A 20,812-nucleotide genomic window follows, 5' to 3' on the forward strand; every position below is an offset into this window, starting at 1 on the left:
AAAACTTGTATACATTTTTTTGGTACTCTCCGTATACATGAGAGATTATCTTGAGGAATTGGCTCACACAGTTGTAGGGGGTTGGCCAGCTCAAGGTCTGAGGGGACAGACGGAGTCTCCAGGAGAAGCTGAAGTTCTAGTCCAAAGGCTGTCTGCTGGCAGAATTCGACTCCTTTATACTGTTTTCCATAGTGGCTGCACCAATTTACATTCCCATCAGTGATGCACGAGGGTTCCTTTTCCTCCACATCCTACCAACACTTGTTATTTCTAATCTTTTTGATGATAGCTATTCTGACAGGTGGGAGGTGATACCTCATTGTGGTTCTTATTTGCATTTCCCTGATGGTTAGTGATGTTGAACACCTTTTCATGTACCTGTTGGCCATCTTTATGTCTTATTTTAAAAAAAGTCTATTTAGATCCTCTTCCCATATTTCAATCGGATTGTTCTGTTGTTTTTTGTTATGTTTTTGCTATTGAATTATATGAGTTTTTAAAATATATTTTGGATATTATCCTCTTATCAGATGTATGATTTGTAAATAGTTTTTCCCATTCAGTGGCTTGTCTTTTCTTTTTGTTGATGGTCTCCTTTGCTGTGGAGAAGCTTTTTAGTTGAATATATTCCCACTTATTTATTTTTTCTTTTGTTGCTTTTGCTTTTTGTGTCAAATCCAAAAAGCCATCACCAAGAACAATGTCAAGGAGCCTATCGCCTATGTTTTCTTCTAGGAGATTTATGTTTTCAGGTCTTATGTTCAAATCTTTAATCAATTTTGAGTTAATTTTTGTGTACGATATAAGATAGTGGTCCAGCTTCATTCTTTTGCATATGGCTGCCTAGTTTTCCCAATATCATCTGTTGAAGAGACTGTCTTTTCTCCATTGTATATTTCTGGCTCATTTGTCATAAATGTATTGAACATATATGCTTGCGTTTATTTCTGGGCTGTCTGCTCTGTTCTAGTGATCTTTGTGTCTGTTTTTATGCCAATACATACTGTTTTGATTACTATAGCTTTGTAATACAGTTTGAAATCAGGAAATATGATGCCTCTAGCGTTGTTCTTCTTTCTAAAGATTGCTTTGGCTGTTTGGATCTTTTGTTACATACAAATTTTAGGATTGTTTGTTGTATATCTTTGAAAAATGCGACTGGAATTTTGATAGGGATTGCATTGAATCTGTAGATTGCTTTGGGTAGTTATGGCCTTTTAAACATTATTAATTCTTTCAATTTATGAGTATGAAGTCTTTTCACTTATTTGTGTCTTCTTTAGAAGTTTCTCTCATCAGTGTCTTATAGTTTTTAGTGTACAGATCTTTCAACTTCTTGGTTAAATTTATTCTTAGTTTTTTTTAATTAATTTTGATGCAATTATAAATGGGATTATTTTCTTAATTTCTCTATCTGACAATTCATTATTAGTGTATAAAATGCAACTGAGTTTCGTATATTGATTTTACGAGTGTATCCTGCAACTTTACTGAATGGTAAATGAAGATGGTTTACCGTTTGAAAAATCGATCTATGTAATTCACTGCATTATCAGAATAAAGGAGAAAAAAACATCTCAATAGATAATCTCAATGTAATCACTCAGAAGATAAAAGGATATGTTCCTTTATAACAGCACATTTATCCCACTCAAAAATATGACACTAATATAAAACTATTATCTAATGAAGAGTACATATTCAGATTTCTCCAATTGTTCCAATAATGTCCTGGCTGTTTTTTTTTAAAAGATTTTTATTGGGGAATTGGGGGATGGGAACAGCGCTGGGGAATTGGGGGAAGGGGAACAGACAAGTTGCTGTCGTTTTGTTCTTCAGTCTAGTTGTGGAGGACGTTGCTTCACTGGCCCAAGTTGGCACCATCATTGCGCTCTTCCCAGGCGAGGCAGATCAGTCTCTGGCTTCTGGACGGCTGCTCACAGCGGCTCTTGGCAGCTCACACTGGCTGCCGGCCGCTCACGCTGGCTTATGGAAGCCCACTGCAGCAAGGGCTGCAGCCTATGCCACCGCCTCATGGTAGCCCAGCTCCAGGTCGAGCTGTTGTTCACCATCTTAGCTGTAGAGGGCAGTGTTACTGGCCCTCATGTGGAATCCGAACTGGGGCCCTGTTTCTCAGAGCTGGCGTCCCAAGCCAGCTTTTAACGAACGTGCCACTGGGCCAGCCCTGAAAAGTTATTTTTCATTCTAAAATCATCCACATTTATCTGAGAAATGTTGGAAAATACAGAAAAAAAATGATTTTAAAAAAAAAACCACTGGATCTTTCTCTCCAAACCACCACAGTAACTGTTTTAAGTTTGTTAAAAATTCAGTATGTTTAAAAAATCACCAGAACCTTATATTGTCTTGTTCTATTTCAGGTCCTGAAAATCCCTGGTTGGTCCAAGCTTATGTTTCCACAGCTAAACACCCTTTTGCCTCTGTGGTTGCTCAGGAGGTTTTCCAGAGTGGAATTATTCCTTCAGATACTGACTTCCGTATCTACAGGGATTTTGGGAACATTCCAGGTATTTTGTCAGTTGTTACGGGTTGTAGTATAACTGCTTAATCAAAGGCAAATTTATTTTACTTTTTGGAAGTTTGTGAGTAAACAGCATTTTCAGAGCACAAATTCTCTGAGAGCTGTATATCCTGACTCCCTGAAACTAAGTCCCTAATATTTTCCTTTTCTTTTAAACTCCAGTCTAGTTTAAGTGCTTGCCTTTTCTAGAACATAGCATCTTGCCCCACAGTGTGACAAAATAACAGAGGAGAACTGTTTAGCAGTTTATTCCCAAAAGATGGCAATAGATCCTTCAGGGGTTTTTGACTTTTATTGTTATTTTTCTTTGCCTACACCTTTGGTGGCTTCTTCAGGTTATTTGAAGTTAAAATTTGGCTCTGGCCTGGCAAGTATGTAGATGGCAGATGTATTAAGTTAGGTACCATAGCTATAGATTCTGTAAGAGTTTGTAAGAGAATTTACATCATTCAGCCATAAATGTGACAAAGCAATCATGCCACTGCTTTGACATTTTGTCTTTTAAGAATTTAATACATTAAATAAATAGGCATAAAGCAAAGTTGATTTTTAAAGCAAAATGACCTTTTTTTTCCCCCTGTATGTCTTAGGAATAGACTTAGCTTTTATTGAGAATGGATACATTTACCACACCAAGTATGACACAGCGGACAGAATTCTAACAGATTCCATTCAGAGAGCCGGTTGGTATTCTAATTTAGACTTCTCATATATGGTAAGATGGACTATTAGGGATGATCTATTAACCTATAAATATACTGTGGCCTCTGCGTTAGGGAGGCAGTGTGTGGTATGAATGAGCTGGGGCTTTGGGGTTAGAGATATGAGGGCATGCCTTTTAGCCTTGAAGTCTAGTTGAGCAGTTAAGAACATAAGACTTCATTGTGAGGAATGGGAAAGGGAGTTGACCCGGGGTTATGGTAGGATTGCTAAGCAATGAGAGTGTAGCCAAAATGGAGGCTATACATTGGAGGTGGCACCAACACATTTGTGCAGCTTGCCCAGGTATAGAAAAGTTACATAAATCCAAGGATGGGTGGTGAGAGTAGGTGAGAGGGTTATAGGGCAGGCATCAGGACTACACAGGGGCAAGGGAATTAAAGCGCTTTCCAGAGAGATCTAGAGTATCAGGGGAGGTGAGTCTGATGCTGAGCCTTAAAGAGTGGGTAGGATTTGGCCTAGCGGAGAGGACATTCCAAGTAAGAGCACACCATGAGTAGGCCGTGTGTGTGTGTGTGTGTGTGTGTGTGTGTGTGTGTGTGTGTTCAGCGGGGGGGGGGGGGGGGGTTTGGTGAATAGATTGTCAGACTGTAATCTACATGGAAGGTGTATTTTCAGAAATAGAAGGAAATGAGGTAAAAGTATATGGGGAAGAGAAAATTGTAGAAGACTTTAAAAATCAGCAAGAAGATGCTGTAGAAATAAGGTATCATTGAAGGCCTGAGTACATGAATGAATGATAGTATAGAATGCTGATAGCCTGGTGATGCTGTGTGGAGTGGATGGTGGAGACGGGGGAGAGCCAGGAGTCAGGTCATTTAAGCCCGGAGACAGTAATTTCAGTGTGGAATAATGAGGACCTAGACTGTGGTGTTGAAAGAAGATAGGAAGGAAAGGGGAGGGATAGAAAATTAGATACATTTGGATATAAATTGAACAAGACTTGACAGGTTAGATAGAAGGGATGAATAAGATGGATGGCAGCAAAGATGGCAGCAAAGTATAAAGCCTAGCTAGCTGGGAAAAGGTGATGGCACTGGCCATATTGGGGATGTGGGAAGGTGACCCTCCCCAGAGCAGTAACGGAGAGGGGAAGGAGACTGAGAACTTTGTCAGACATACAACACGTGGAGTCTGTGAACCAATCAGATGAAGGTATAGATACAGTGTTAGAGCTTTTGGCAGAACGTGGTCTATGGGTTTGGGAATTATGAGAATACCACAAAAGTATAGAGAATGGAAATGTTTTTTGGAAGAATGAAGCAAAGGTAGAGGACTAAACCTGAGCTTTGGGGAAAACGCATTTTAAGGCAGACAGAGAAGCCAATGAAAGAAATCCCATGGTAAGACAGTGTGGTGTCTTCAGTGAAAAGAGGAGAAGGTCAAGGATGGGATGAGCAGCAGGAAGAAACGCCAGTCGTTCAAATCTTCTTATGCCCCTACGTTAAAGGTCAAACTCATTCATTCATTGACTGATTTAACAAATATTCGTTATAAACCTCTGATGTGCCAGTTCTTCCTGATAATGACTCTTCCTGATCTCCAGTTTCATTGCTGAATCACTTTCTCCTCATTCATGACTTCCGTTTCTGTATTTGGAACTTGGCCCTAGGGCCTTCATCACCACAGTTCTCTCCGTCTAGACAATCTCCCCCATGGTAGCTAGCTTGTATCCATCCTCCAGCTATAAATATCGACTCCTCAGAGTTGCTTCCCTGACTTCTCAAACTCATTAATCTCTCATGACATGTTCCCAGGGGGCTTTAATACCTCTATTTATTATTTTTTTTAAATTGAGATATAATTGACATTTCTTATTAATTCTAAACACAGGCGTAGTAACTTTTTCAGTGTCTGTGAGCTTCATGAGAAGCCTTTTTGTCTCTTGGTTCACCACTGAATTTCTGGTGTCTAGAGCAGGGTTTGCTATATTAAATATATATTAAATGAATAGGGACTAAGACACAGCCATTGGGTTTGGCAACAGCGAGGGTACAATTGATCACAGAATAGTTCTAATAGAAGGGAAAGGATGAAGGCCAGTTGGCTGAACCTCTAAGTGGAAAGGAAACAATAGGGGCGTGGACTTTATTGGAGAAGTTTGGTAAGAAAAGTCAGGGAGAGCAGCAGGGTGGTAGAAAGCTATTTCTGTTCCCATTCTTTCTACGTATTTCTTTACTCAAATAGTGGATGGTTTATTCAACTTTGTTATCCTTCTTTTCTTTACTAATAGGCGACAACATTTTAGCAGTTCTTAAATACTTAGCTACATCTGATACGTTGGTTTCTTCTTCTGAGTATCGACATGGGAACATGGTCTTCTTTGATGTACTCGGCCTGTTTGTCATTGCCTACCCATCTCGCGTTGGATCGATAATTAACTGCATGGTGGTAATGATGGTTGTTTTGTATCTGGGCAAAAAATTGTTGCAGCCCAAACATAAGAGTAAGTATTTCCCCCTAAAGCTGCACTACTGGCATGGGTGTAGGATTTGCCTGAAATTTTTAGTCAGTTTGCTTATATCTTTCCAAGAAGTTAAAAGTCTGAAGAAAAGTAACATTTGATTTATACTGTAAGAAATTTCTAAAAGTATCAGATTAATATGCTCATTATACTTTTAGTTTTGGTGAAGCAGGCAAGTTTTATGTACTTAATGCACTCCATAGAAGTACCACACAGCTGTTGAAAAATGGTTTGTACAGATTGACTTTTGGTGAAAAGCCCCATTAAAATATCTTGTCCACACTGCAGACCAGTAGCACACGATTCTGAAGCATGAATGAATTGCTTCTGGTTCAATTGGGCTTCTACTTGAATTGGGCTTCTACTTGAAATGTTTTACAGCCTAAGTTGGTGCGTGCTGTACAAGAGAAAATATTTAGTAGCAATTTAAATAATCCTTTATTACCAGTTATTTTTCTGTGCTCCTCTTTTTCTCTGTTAGCTTCTTTTAGCAAGATTTTATGTGGAACTTTGCCTTCCATTCTTGCTGATATTTCGATACACAAGGCATCCCAAATGTGAGGAAGATTAAGACCACCCACTTTCCTAGTCAGGAATCTATCTGAACTATTCCCTGGGAGACTTTATCTCTTTGAGTCACAGACTCTCAGTACATTTTATTTGAGTATTATTCATTGATACCTTCTCTGTTCTAGTATTTAACAAACCTTACCCCTAAGACATTTTGATAGTTTGCAATTGTGGTGAATTTTCTGTTTTAACATTTGCCCCTTTAACTTTTACTGGTCATGAAATTGTTTGATAAAGACGGTGGTCTCCACTTTGTGTTTTCGTTAGCGGCTAACTACACGAAGGACTTCTTCTGTGGAGTGGGCATCACCCTGATAAGCTGGTTCACTAGCCTGGTGACTGTGCTCATTATAGCAGTGTTCATCTCTCTGATTGGACAGTCTCTCTCATGGTACAACCACTTCTATGTCTCCGTTTGTCTTTATGGAACTGCAGCGGCAGCCAAAATAATATTCATACATACTCTTGCAAAAAGATTTTATTATGTGGTAAGTATTAGGCATATTTATTGGTTTCTCTTTGTTGCCTTCAAGGATTAAAAACAAACTCAACTGGGATTCATTGTCCAGTCATGCACCATTTAACAGTGGGTATACGTGCTGAGAAGTGTGTCGTGAGGCGATTTTGTCAATGTGTGAATGTTATAGAGTGCACTTATACAAACCTAGAGGGTAGATCCTGCCACTGTAATTGTATGTGCTATATAGTTTTATAGACTTGCCATGCAGTGAGTTTGTTTACACCAGCATCACCACAAACATGTGAGTGATGCATTGTGACGTGAGGGCTACAATGTTACTAGGCAACAGGAATTTTCTGGCTCCATTATAATGTTATGGGACCACTGTTATCTATGTGGTCTGTCCTTGACTAAGACATCATTATGTGGTGCATGCCTTTATTGGATTCTGAGCTCTCAAAAATTGTTTGGCATGGTTATAGGAAACTGGCTCCCAGAATTGGGTTAAATTTTTGAAAGGCTGCTACTTCTGAGGGTTTTGTGGAAGATTTCACATGAGGTTATAAAGCTGTAAACGGTATTTGGGGTGGTAGTGACAGCAAGGCTTGTTAGCACAGCCTTCTGGCCTCCGCTGAATCTGCCGCAGTTTTGGTAACCATGCTCTTGCTTGAGTCTACCAGCCCCTGGGCTCCCCCAATTATTTATTTGTGAATAACTCTGTTCTCCACTGGACTGTGAACTCCTTGAGGGCAGGGATTGTTTGATTCATTATCCCCTGTGTCTGACACCAGCACTAACACACAGCAAGTATTTGCTGCCTGAAAGAATGTTACACTTAAAACTACACTTGAAGTTTTCAGTTTCCTTCACTTTTTTTTTAACCTATATATTGCTGATGTAAATTCTGACAGCATGCATATCGGAAGGGAGATAGTGTTCCAAAATGATATGCTGGTTTAGAGAACATTGTCATATTGTTTTAGTTTCACCTGTATACATTTATTTTGTAAAAATAAAATTAGGAATTAGGGTTGAAATAATGACTAAAAATAAATTACAGTGAGTGAGCCATGGTTTCTGATAGTTTCTAAGTGAGTTAAAGGGAAAAATCTTTCTTAGCTCCATTTTTTTCAAGAAATCCAGTGTGCACCTGTTTTTTTTCAGCTTCTCCTTCGAGGGATTAGAAGGAAGAAATGGAAGGCTAAAATCCAGCATCCTTCCCCAAGGATGCCTTTGGTACCTGAACCTTAGCCTCAGTTTCAGTTAGATATTGGGATATGGTCAGAGGAGCCCTTCCATGTTAGCAGCCCTCATGGAAGAAAGGTTCTTTGAGGTTAGCCATCCATTTATGGTTAAGCTAATATTTGTATCTTAGTGGTTTCAGTTTCCAAAAGAATTACACCGTGGGGATCAATTTCACATGCTTAGTGAGTGCAGTTGTATGGAACCAGAGAGTGGCTATTGTTGATGTGACATGTGGGTGGGAGGGGCTTAGTAAAATTCCATTTACTTTGACTGACTTCAGTTGTCCAATCATAAACCTTCGTGCTGAAAGCTCAATGGGAAGAGTAATGTGTTTCATTTTCATTTCACAGATTTTCTTTGAGTATTCTACTAAGGCCTGGTGATCCAGATTCATAAGAATGTGGTCTCTTTTTTTGAGGAGCTCACAGTTTCATTTGGGAAGATGGGAAAACCACAGTGATTACAGTACATTGGGATAAAGTGAAGTAGGGTGACATATAGAGTGATAGCAATGCAGGGCCAGGAGAGATGAATTTTGTTGATAGACGTCAAGAAGGCTTCATGCAGCAGGTGGTGACATTTGAACGGGGTTTTTGAAGCATGAGTAGAAAGAAGTGTGTCAGAGAACAGGTTGATGGGCAGTCAAAGGTGGTAATATACAAGATGTATTTGGGTCACAGTCCAGTGTGGCAAAGACAAAGTGATAGTACAATAACTGGATAAGCAGGCCAGGGTGAAGTTGGAGCATGACCCTAAATATCAGTGGGGTCACCATTAAAATTTTCTAAGCAGGATAATGAGGGATACAGTTTGTGATTTAGTACGAAAACTCAGATAACAGTGTATAGAATGGATTGAAACATGCAGAGGTGGGAGGGATCAGCAGAGATGGGGAGAAGGTAACTAGACTTGAGGGATGTTTGTTTGATCTTTGGGTATAATGTGGGAACTTAATATAAAACATGTTCAGTTATTACAGTCTTCATTGCTAAAATCTTTGTTTTTAAATATTTGAGTGACATTTAGCTTTAAATGGAATCCTAAGAATTATTTTCTTCTTTTTACCCTCCATCGGGCACAGCTGATTTCACAGATACATTGCACACAAAATTTCAAATATCTAACAGTTAAGTATCGTGACTCATCACTTCCGTATCGTCCCCCTCTACCATAATGTATCGCCAGTTGTGTTTGTGACTTAGTACAGTAAAGACGTATTTCATATTTGAAAATTTGTGTACAATGAATGTGTGAGATCAGTTGTGCCCGATGGATGGTTAACAACCATGCCTCCTGATTAACACTGTGTTGATCATCTAAATATTTAACAACAGTAGCATATCTTCCATCGTCCAAGGTGGTTTGTCAAATGAACTTTGTTTTGAAAACATGTGACTGAAACTCTTGAGCTCTGGAAGTAGGAGGATCCCTTAAAACAAACATGTCCTGGATTATACATAGAAGTGAGAAGGCAGAAAAGAGGAAAACTTAATATCTATTCCATTTTGATATTTCTTCACTGAAATGAATAAGTTTCATGTTTACATTAATAGAACCACTAGTACAGGTGTTAAAATGTATTAAGTTCGTATAGCAACTTTTTTCTAAAGAACTCAAGGTGCTGCACAGGAATGCTTAGACTTCAAAGCTCAAAAGTAATGATCAAATTTTATAATGTGAAAGGACCAGGAATCCAGGACAGGGCAAAGCTTCACTACAAGATCCGTTGGAGATAGGACAAAGACTCAGGAGTCAAGCAAAACCCCAGATGGCCATGTGCTCTAAAGGTCCTGCAGTTTTCCAGGTGGGCTGTTGGTGGCGCTGCAGCAGCTTATACAGTATCCTGGGGGATTGGTTCCTAGATCCCCTCAGATACCAAAATCCTTGGGTGCTTAATTAAGTCCCTTATATACAATGGCATAGTATTTGCATATAACCCACTTCCATCCTCCTGTATACTTAGATCATCTCTAGATGACTTAAACTTAATACAGTGTAAATAGTATGTAAACAGTTGTATTGCTACAGAGACAACCTTTGTAGCCATCAACAGTGTAACATTAAAAAAGAAATATTTTCCATTCCGCAGATATGGAGGGTCAGCTGTACATGTTCTTCACAGGTCCTTTCTCTAGTGTGCCTGGAATTCTCTGGAAGTTGCATAAAAAGAATAGCTTACAGAGGTGAATGTTTTTAGGAGACTCCTTCTATTTTAGAACATTTCCAAAGGTTACTTATAGCCCCGTGGAGGAAAAGCACAGATTATATACAAGTAATGATATTTTTACCCCCTCTTGTTAAATTCCCCTTTCCTGTGCAGCAATTTGAATTTATTGCTTCACAATAGGAAATAGCTTTATCAGTGTTTTACTTTCAAGTTTAAAGGATAGACCCTGCTTAAAACAAAATGTGGCTCTTCTGAGCAGTGGCACTTAAATTGCAATAGAATATTTATGAATGGCCCATAAATGAGACTACCTGTGTGTTTTCCTTTCTTTCAGAATGCCAGTGACCAATACCTGGGAGAAGTCTTTTTTGACATCTCGCTGTTTGTGCATTGTGGTTCCCTTATAGCTCTCACTTACGGAGGATTTTGCTCAGCATTTCTCAGTACTGTCTGGGTGGCGTTTCCATTGCTCACAAAGCTTTGCGTGCACAAGGACTTTAAGCAGCATGGTAGGGTACTTTTGGTTTCAATACAAGTGGGAAAACACCTTAAAATACATAAGATAAAGCTTCCAGGAACTATTGTTTTATTTTTTCTTTAATTTTCAGACCACACTGATTTTTATCTCATACTTTATAACTCATTCCATTCTCACGTTTATGAACACATGCTAATATAGTACTTATGGATTTTGTTTAATTCTTATTTGTACTTTAGCTTCTCTGAGTAAAAGTGTTTTATCTCAATAGATAACATGTACCAAAAGGGCAAGAGTCACATGTGACCTAGTTTCTGTTAGGTGCCAAGGTACAGCAGTACCATAATAATCTCACTGTAGAATTTCAGAGATGTGTGTTTTCTTTCTTTTTTTCCCTAGGTGCCCAAGGAAAATTTATTGCCTTTTACCTTCTCGGGATGTTTATTCCTTATCTTTATGCATTGTACCTCATCTGGGCGGTATTTGAGATGTTTACCCCCATCCTTGGGAGGAGTGGTTCGGAAATTCCACCTGATGTTGTCCTGGCTTCCATTTTGGCTGGTTGTACGATGATTCTCTCCTCCTATTTTGTAAGGAAAATATTTAATTTTCTTCTTTCTTCATTTTTTTTTTTTTAAGATTTTTATTGGGGAATTGGGGGAAGGGGAACAGACAAGTTGCTGTCCTTTTGTTCTTCAGTCTAGGTGTGGAGGATGTTGCTTCACTGGCCCAAGTTGGCACCATCATTGCGCTTTTCCCGGGCGAGGCAGATCAGTTGCCGGCTTCTGGACGGCCGATCACAGCGGCTGCTGGTCGCTCACGCTGGCTGCGGGCTACACATGGTAGCCCACCTGCTGTCGCTGGTGACTCACGGCAGCCCAGCTCCAGGTTGAGCAGTTGTTCAGCATCTTAGCTATAGAGGGCAGTGTCACTGGCCCTCATATGTGGGATCCGAACCGGGGCCCTCTGGCGTCCCAAGCCAGGTCTTAACCAACGCGCCACTCGGCCGGCCCCTTTCTTCATTTTTTATATAAATATGTGATGAGTGTAGCCATTCTGTTCTGTGAAACAGTGTTGCTTATCATTTATTGAGAAATTCTTAAGCAAAAGAAATAGTGAATGACTGTGCATATTGTAGGTTTGGTATGGTAAGAAAATGTAGAATGGGGTTTTGTAATTTTTTTCTCCTCATCCTCCCCAGTCCTGATTATGCCTCTTTTTAAATAACTTTTCAAACTACGTGAATGTGAATTTGTAGCATGCATACCAAGTGAGAATAGGTAGTGATTTCTTGGTGGTGAAGTTTTAGAATGAATCCTAATAGTGTGTTTTGAGCCTACTAATTAGAGGCCAATGTTAATACATACATAGTAGTTTTATTACTGCTTTTAGAGCTGGTGAAGGAATACTAGTTCTCATGAGGCTTTTTCCATTATCACTCTACTACCTTGCTGCTAGCACAGCAAAGTTCATTAATTGAGTGTCTCTTTGAGTGATGTACACCTACTGACACCCCCAGTGCTTTTATTTAGCAAGTCATGAACGAGTATCACAGGGTTGTCATTTTTCTTTATCAGTGCTCTGCCCTCGGACGGAGAGTCCCACCTTTGCAATCCCTGCCTCTCTTCCCTGGGACTCTCCAGAGGGAAGAAAAGACACGCTGCAGGGTTGACAACCAGACCCTCTTCGTTAGAGCTCCAGGCAGAGGTCCGCCCTGGGCACAGGGCCAGCACTCCCCAGGACCCAGGGCTCTGGCCCTCCAGGGGAGGCTGGTCTCTGCTGTGTGGCTCTTTTCACTGGAATGCCTAAGAATAAGAAGCACTTACCGAATACCTACAGGTATAGTCTGAGATTTGAGGGTAGGGGACCATTAGAAAAAGTAGCTATGACTTTATTGTAGTCCTTTCCTCGAGGGAGATGACAGGGGCCTTTTCCCTGTTGATGCAGTAAAGGGCATCAAGTGTGGAGATTTGGATCTAGAGGCAGCAGGTTAAGAATACCACATGCATGGTCAGCATTTCCTGCAGAAGTCCCCTACTTAGCCAATAAATAGCTGAATGTGCACCTGCATCTATAGTCCCAGAGAGTAATTCTTACTCACACTGTTGTTTGAGGTCAGCTGTACTAGTCCTAAAAGATACCTGAGCATTCCTGCCAATTTAACTTTAACATAATGATTAAGTCTGTTGGTACTTGCAGGGATAGATGGAGAATTCTGAAATGTTCTTTGTTGCTTTCAGGGTTTACTTATTTTGGTTTCAACATTTTGGTTTATACATGTTACCAGATAGGTTTGCTGTTGTGAGGATTAGAGAGGGTGGAGTTGCGTCATATGTAGATCAGGTCCTAATCTGGAGTCGGCTAATTTATGCACTGGTCGCCCCCAGCATATTTAAATCAATCAGTGAATGAAAGTTATTGATACTTATAAAAGATGATCAAAATGTGGGGCATTTCAGTGCTGTTCCACATGGAAGAATTCAAAATGAACTCTGAAAACCCCTGTGGAAATTGAAAATGACTCCAAAGTGCGGACACCTTGGAAACCATCAAAAAGAGGATTAAAGTCTATTATCCTCTAAATTATTTCCTAAATTCATTAGGAAAGCTTTTGGAGAGTGCTTCTTGGAATACTTCAAAACCTCATTTAGTTTTCATTATGTGAAATGGCTTTGCTGCTCTTCGATGCTGTGGGTTATTCTCATTTCCTTGTGTGTCGCAGTGTCAGAGAGAGTGTGGCTTGTTCAGAGCAAGCCCATTCTCCTTGGATGATGGGGACTGAACCACTGCATATTTCAGAGAGCTTTTCTTTCAGTCCTTGGGGATTTTAAAATATATTTGCTAGACAGCAATTAAATTCCTGTCAAGTGATCAGTTAACAGGTTTCCTGGGGTTACCCTGTGCTGGGGCCATCATGGTTATAATGATTAAATGAAGGCAGCAAATTGCGTTTTGCTAACTCATGGTCTTGGGTCCTTGGGAACTTTGTCTTATTTCTGTGCTCACAGTATAAAAACCTACCATCTTTCACATAAGACCAGGACTGTTTTGCTGGTGATTACACTGGATGGGATACTGTTACATTATGGATATAAAATTCTTTAATTTTATATAATAGAGTATATGGCAGGTTATGAATACTTGCTTAATTTTTAATTTTCATCGCAATAAAAGTATTTTCATATTCATGTTCTTTTTTACTTATTGAGCCTAGAGGGTATGTGATAAAGGGGAGAAGGCAAAACGGGGAGCTGGGATATTGTATCATAGTTTCTCGAAGTGACTCCTCAGAACCCCTAAGGGATCGGAGTCATGTAAGTTCCCTACAACTTTTAATTCAGTGATTGCATCACAATTAAAAGGGTAATCTGAGCATATTTAGGATTTTCTGGATGCCTGCCCGCCTTGAGACTGAGCTACTTGCTTTGCCTGCCCAAGTTCAGATTTGTTGGTGTGATTGCATTGGCTTTGGTTAACTCAGCATTGAAAGGGACAGTTTTACATTGTTTTGCCATTTTTCCTCATACGCAGGTCCACAGGCAAAGTCTTGAAGGCACATCTAAATGCTAGTTCAGGTGAAGCCAGCACCTTGGCACATTACAGAAGCACTGAGTGAAATGTGAAATTTACTGAAGGAGGCCTTCTTCCACTTAAATGCTTACCTGTTTCTTTACTAAAAGCCTGATGTCATGATGTTCTGGTAGTTAAATAGTCTGCTATGCAGTGTTCATTGGGCATTGATAGAACAGGAAATAAAATAAGGTCATGGCTTCACTGGTGATGGATCTACATCCTCTAGTTTCTGTGCCAACTGAGCACAGACAGTCCCACTTTCTCTTTTCCTCTCACTGCCTGGCTGCCTGTCAGAAAGGCACTGTCATGGCAGATGGGGCATCTCTCACTTATCTGGGCTCTGATTTGTGATGGAAATCCCGTATAATTAGTGCCTTTTTACTCGGGTTGGAGTATGTTGGCACATGCTGATAAATTTTCTTTATAATCTGTTGGATAACACCTATTATAAAGTGGTTAAAAACACTTTTCTGCCAGTGGTAACTTCTCAATGTTTGTGTTTTGTGTTTCAGATTAACTTCATCTACCTTGCCAAAAGCACAAAAAAAACCATGCTGACTTTAGCTTTGGTATGTACAGTTACATTCCTCCTTGTTTGCAGTGGAACTTTTTTCCCGTACAGCTCCAATCCTGCCAGCCCGAAGCCAAAGAGAGTGTTTCTTCAGGTAAGAGCAGTTTTGCGTGAGCTATTTGAGATTCTGGAGAGGAATGCCTTTTGTGTTTTTGAGCTTCACTAGTCAACAGGAAAACCAACTGACTTTTCTCCTGTTGACCTATTTAGTTGGACTCACTATTTTGTGTAAGGCAGTGAGGAAAAGACTGACCATCAAGAGGCATTCTTATCAGCTGAACACACTTTTCTCCCCAGAGACCAAATTGGAAATATCTGCTTGTTGTTTTTATTACTGTTCAAATTGTAAAAAAAATTGCACCTACTTGGAAAAATGAGAACAAATATATATCATGGAATAATGAGTTTTTAGAAGTAGATATTGTAAACATGTCTGCAGGCTGAGTAAACATCTGAACTTCTGTCAACTGGCAAAATTAAATAGATGTTTTAAAATGCTAGTAAAATTGACCTTAGGTAACTCTCAAAGTAATATGTGACAGTGAAAATAAAATAGAAATTAAATGAGTTTTAGAATTTTCTTAGGTTTCAAGTTTTTCTGGATACTTTTTAGAGCTTGTACTATAAAGCAGGAAAAAAGACTCAGTTGCCTTATTTCCAATCATCTTCTCTGTCGGAGGCTGTGGAGTGGCCAAACAGAAAAGCCAAGAGTCATAACCTAGATAACTATTCAAAGATTTGAATAATCATATCTGAACTTAAATATGAGAGAGGAGATTTTGAAAAAAGGCCAGCTGTTCCTTGTTTATTGTCCTGGAGGACACAGTGGCACATTTTATGTGACAAATTTTACCATTTGCAAAACCTTTAGTGAATAGTTTTTTAGATTTAATATATTTTCAGTGACTTACTACTTTTTAAAAATATTATTTTGAATTGTTGATGTACAATAGTCTATAAGTTTCAGGTGTACTACATAATGTCTTGCTAATTTTTATAATTACATCAGGAGTATTTAGGAAGAGCTAGACTTTTATTTTTAAAAACTTCTGTTCTGAGTTGAGTTTGGAGTTTGCTTCTTTCTTTCTCAGTGCCAGAAGTTGGTGATGAACTTTTCCTGTAAAGGGCCAGATAACAAATATTTTGAGATCTGCCAGCCCTATGGTCTCTGTCACACCTGTTTTTACAGAGTGAAAGCAGCCATAGGCAAGACCTAAACAAATGAGTGTGGCTGTGTTCCAATAAAGCTTTATTTATAAAAATGGTAACGGACCCTTTGGCCTGCGAGCTGTAGTTTACTGACTCCCCTGCCCTATGCAGGCCTTTTTATTTTCCTGCTTGATATTCTTTAGGCTGCTTTCTGCTGTTAATAAAACTATTCCAGATGGAACATGGTGCCCTTTCATAGAATTCTGTTAGGCACACGTCTGTCATCTAGTGGTGGGCTGTGATTCCTGTTTTTCTCTGCATGGGAATTAGCTTCATGTAACACACACTGAAAGGGAAATGTGTGTGTATGTATATTTATCTTACGTATATATCATGTATGTATATTTGTTTTAAGTCCTTATCTAAAAGGAGTTCTAGATTCCATGTGTTTTAGATCTGAAATTAGGTTTTCAAACTTTTTATATGAAATTTTAATGTATATATATATATATATTTGTAAGAAATAAAACAATCATCTGTATATCCATCATCAAGTTTAAAAGAAAGAACATTAGCAGTGCCTAAGGAAACCCAGTGCCCGCCCCCCCCCTTTTTTTTTCTTAAGATTTTATTGGGGAATTGAAGGAGGGGAACAGCACTGGGGAATTGGGGGAAGGGGAACAGACAAGTTGCTGTCCTTTTGTTCTTCAGTCTAGTTGTGGAGGACATTGCTTCACTGGCCATGTTGGTATTATCATTGTGCTCTTCCCAGATGAGGCAGATTGGTCGCTGGCCACCAGACGGAAGTTCATGGCAGCTCACACCGGCTGCCGGCCGCTCACGGTAGCTTATAGCAGCCCACTGCCACAGGGGCTGCAGCCTCTGCCATTGCCGGTGACTCACGGCAGCCCAGCTCCAGGTCGAGCTGTTGTTCACCATCTTAGCTGTACAGAGCAGTTTTGCTGGCCCTCATGTGGGCTCCGAACCGGGGCCCTGCTGCTCAGAGCTGGCATCCCAGGCCAGCTCTTAACCAGCGCGCCACTTGGCCGGCCCCCCCAGTGCCCCTTCTTCATCCCAGCTCTTTCCCCTCCTCCCTGTCCCCAGCCTCCAAAAAAGCACTCCTCCACTGCCTTGAAGCTTGGAGTTAATCGTTACCTTACTTTTCTTTATTTTACCACATATGTGTAAGTCCTTAAACAACATAGTTTTGCCTATTTTTGAACTTCTTATAGGTAAAGCCATACCATAAATATTCTCTTGCCCAAAAGTATGTGAGAATCGTCCATGGTGATTTGTGTCACTGTAGTGCATTAGTTTGCATTGCTGAATAGACTTCTGTTGTAGGATGATTCCCCAGTTAGTTTGCCCATTCTACTGTTAATGGACATTGCAAGAGTTTATCTGTGGTGTATATTCAGAAGTAGAACTGCTGGCTTGAAGGGTAGGTGCACGTTAACTCTATTAGGTAACGCTAAACAGATTCCTAGCGTGATGTGTCAGCGTACACTCTTGCCTCAGTGTGTGAGGGTTCCTGCTCTGTTCCTGCTCCATAGCCACATCAGTTCTTGGGATTGTCAGATTTACCCATTTTTGTTAATATGGGGTGGGGATGTGGGTGGAGTTCAAACAGTAGTTTTCTCATTAGCCTTTTCCTTTCCAGCATATGACTAGGACATTTCATGACCTGGATGGAAACGTAGCTAAGCGGGACTCTGGAATATGGATTAATGGGTTTGATTACACTGGAATGTCTCACGTAACGCCTCACATTCCGGAGATCAATGACACCATCCGAGCTCACTGTGAGGAGAACGCACCCCTGTGTGGCTTCCCGTGGTACCTTCCAGTGCACTTTCTGATCAGGTTGGTTCACTACCTTTCTGCTGTTGCTGGAGGTTAGTTTGGTCCCAAGTCCTGTAAATGTCTCAGGACTTCCTTATTTAAACTGGTTAACACCGAAATCAGGTGCCATTTATACTGTTTTTTTCTATCACTACAAAAGCTCTGTTTCTTTGCTTTTTTTCAAATTCAAGAAGTATTTTCCTGTAGAAATCTAAGTAGCTAGAAAGGGTGGCCCTCTTCCCTGAGCTGGGAAGTTTTGATGGTTTAGCCGTGAAGGATTAGGTGAGAAGAGGATGAGTAGGGGAATCAGGGTCCTCTAGGATCCTTCATTCTCAACTTGGAGGTTTTATTACACAGTAACCTGGGCTTCAGAGGAATTGGCGTTGTTGACTATGTCCATCAGGGTTTATTTTCATACTCCAAAATGTGTTTCATATATTCTGAACACTTCCACGAGTTACTGGTAACTATCAACTAATAAAGCATCCTAAATATTATTGGAATATTAAGATTGAATTCCTTTCCAAATAGGAAAAACTGGTATCTTCCTGCCCCAGAGGTTTCCCCAAGAGATCCTGTTCATTTCAGACTTGTCGCCAAAGAACAGACACCCTGGGATTCTATAAAGCTGACCTTTGAAGCAACAGGTAAGTGATATGACCAACAATTTGAGAGTTTATAAAATAAATTGGGGCTGATTTTTTTTTTTAAAGATTTTTATTGGGGAATTGGGATGAGAACAGTGCTGGGGAATTGGGGGAAGGGGAACAGGCAAGTTGCTGTCGTTTTGGTCTTCAGTCTAGTTGTGGAGGACGTTGCTTCACTGGCCCAAGTTGGCACCATCATTGCGCTCTTCCCGGGTGAGGCAGATCAGTCGCCGGCTTCTGGACGGCCGCTCACTGTGCCTGCTGGCCGCTCACGCTGGCTGCTGGCCACACACGGTAGCCCATGGCAACCCACTGCCACAGGGGCTGCAGCCTATGACGTCGCCAGTGACTATGGCAGCCCAGCTCCAGGTTGAGCTGTTGTTCAGCATCTTAGCCGTGGAGGGCAGTGTCACTGGCCCTCATATGTGGGATCCGAACCGGGGCCCTCTGGCATCCCAAGCCAGTTCTTAACCAATGTGCCACTCGGCCAGCCCTCTTTTTTTTTTTTTTTTTTAAAGATTTTATTGGGGAATTGGGGGAGGGGAACAGACAAGTTGCTGTCCTTTTGTTCTTCAGTCTAGTTGTGGAAGACATCGCCTCACTGGCCCATGTTGGTATTATCATTGTGCTCTTCTTGGGTGAGGCAGTTGCTCGCTGGCCAATGGACGGCAGCTCACGCCGGCTGCCAGCCACTCACGGTAGCTTATGGCAGCCCACTGCAGCCCCAATGCAGCCTATGCCATTGCCAGTGACTCACAGCAGCCCAGCTCCAGGTTGAGCTGTTGTTTACCATCTTAGCTGTAAAGGGCGCAGCGTCACTAGCCCTCACGTGGGATCTGAACTGGGGCCCTGCTGCTCAGAGCTGGTGTCCCAAGCCAACTCTTAACCAACGCTCCACTCGGCCGGCCCACAAGTGGTATTTTCTTGCTACTACCTTCTACCCAAACGCTACCCTTTTCTTGGCAAAATGTGAAGGCTAATCTGACCCTCTTCTCCCAGCCTCTCCAAGAAACTGAGCAATTGCCATTCTTCTACTTTTTCTTCCCTTTTTACATAGCTCAGGGTTGTACTCCTGACCACCTTGTATCATGATTATTTAGATGATCCCTGTATTTTCCATTAGAATTCAAGGGAAGCAGACATGGATGAGTTTTTATTTATCACTCTGTCCTTGATGCTCAGTATAATCACTGGCACATAATGGGCACTCGAGAAATATATTGAATTATTAAATTTGGCAATTTTGTTCTTTTTAAAGCAGACTGAGCATTTCTCACTTAGTAAGAAGACAGATGATGCTTGAGAAAGGAGGAAGACAAATATCAAGACAGGAAATTTTCTCCTCAGAAGCTGTTAAGACTTTGTTTATCTGTTGGTGTTTTTGGGATTTTTTTGCGTTTTTTTTTTATTATTATTATTAGTTTCAGGTGTACAAAGCAACATATAGACATTTAAACCCCTCATAAAGTGATAACCCACACCCCAAGCTACTACCCCTCTGACATCTTATATAGCTGTTACAATACCATGAACTATCTTCCCTATGCTGTATTCCACATCACGTGACTATATATACCTATATATTTAGTTATAGTTGACATTCAGTATTATTCTACTTCAGCTTCAGGTGTATAGTGCATTGGTCACGTATATACACAGTCTGTGATGTGATCCCCCTGATAAGTCCAGTGCCCATCTGGCACCTTATATGATCTTTACAACATTGTTGATTATATTCTCCATACTGTATTAACTACCAATTTGTATTTCTTAATACCTTCACCTTTTCACCCTGCCCTCAACCCCATTTCCATCTATAACTGTGATAGATCTAGTACCTATCTGGCACCATACCTAGTTATTACAATATTATTGACTATATTCCTTATGCTATACCCTTCATCCCCATGACTACTCATAACAACCAATTTGTTCTTCTTAACCCCTTCCCCTTTCACTTATCCTTTATGCCCTCCCATCTTAAAGAAGTCCCTCTAAGATTCCTTGGTGGTGATGAACTCCTTCAGCTTTTTATTGTCTGGGAAGCTCCTTATCTCTGCTTCAATTCTAAATGACAGCCTTGCTGGGTAGAGCAATCTTGGTTGTGTGTCATTGCTTTTCATCACTGAATATTTCCTGCCACTCCCTTTTGGCCTGCAAAGTTTCTGTTGAGAAGTCAGCTGACAGTCTTATTGGGGCTCCCTTGTAGGTAACTAACTGCTTTTCCCTTGCGGCTTTTAAGAACCTCTCTTTGAGGCTGGCTGAGTGGCGCGATGGTTAAGAACTGCCTTGGGACGCCAGAGGGCCCCGGTTCGGATCCCACATATGAGGGCCAGTGACACTGCCCTCTACAGCTAAGATGGTGAGCAGTAGCTCGACCTGGA

The 20,812-nt window shown here is 40.6% G+C and overlaps 1 protein-coding gene across 2 annotated transcripts in view; it reads left to right on the forward strand.

The window, feature by feature from the left end:
- ERMP1 (endoplasmic reticulum metallopeptidase 1) overlaps positions 1–20,812 on the forward strand; it is a 46,918-nt gene that overhangs the window by 15,294 nt on the left and 10,812 nt on the right. For both annotated transcript variants that reach the window (XR_002126478.1, XM_019664747.1), the window contains exons 5-13: positions 2,382–2,528; positions 3,133–3,225; positions 5,496–5,708; positions 6,564–6,784; positions 10,503–10,677; positions 11,046–11,236; positions 14,732–14,884; positions 17,600–17,802; positions 18,313–18,428. Coding sequence is in view for 1 of the 2 variants with exons in the window: in XM_019664747.1 (XP_019520292.1) it covers positions 2,382–2,528; positions 3,133–3,225; positions 5,496–5,708; positions 6,564–6,784; positions 10,503–10,677; positions 11,046–11,236; positions 14,732–14,884; positions 17,600–17,802; positions 18,313–18,428 (1,512 nt within the window). In the remaining variant the exon portion in view is untranslated. The remainder of the gene's footprint in view (positions 1–2,381; positions 2,529–3,132; positions 3,226–5,495; positions 5,709–6,563; positions 6,785–10,502; positions 10,678–11,045; positions 11,237–14,731; positions 14,885–17,599; positions 17,803–18,312; positions 18,429–20,812) is intronic.

The sequence above is a fragment of the Hipposideros armiger genome, unplaced genomic scaffold, assembly GCF_001890085.2.
Source record: "Hipposideros armiger isolate ML-2016 unplaced genomic scaffold, ASM189008v1 scaffold_429, whole genome shotgun sequence".
Taxonomy (NCBI): Eukaryota; Metazoa; Chordata; class Mammalia; order Chiroptera; family Hipposideridae; genus Hipposideros; species Hipposideros armiger.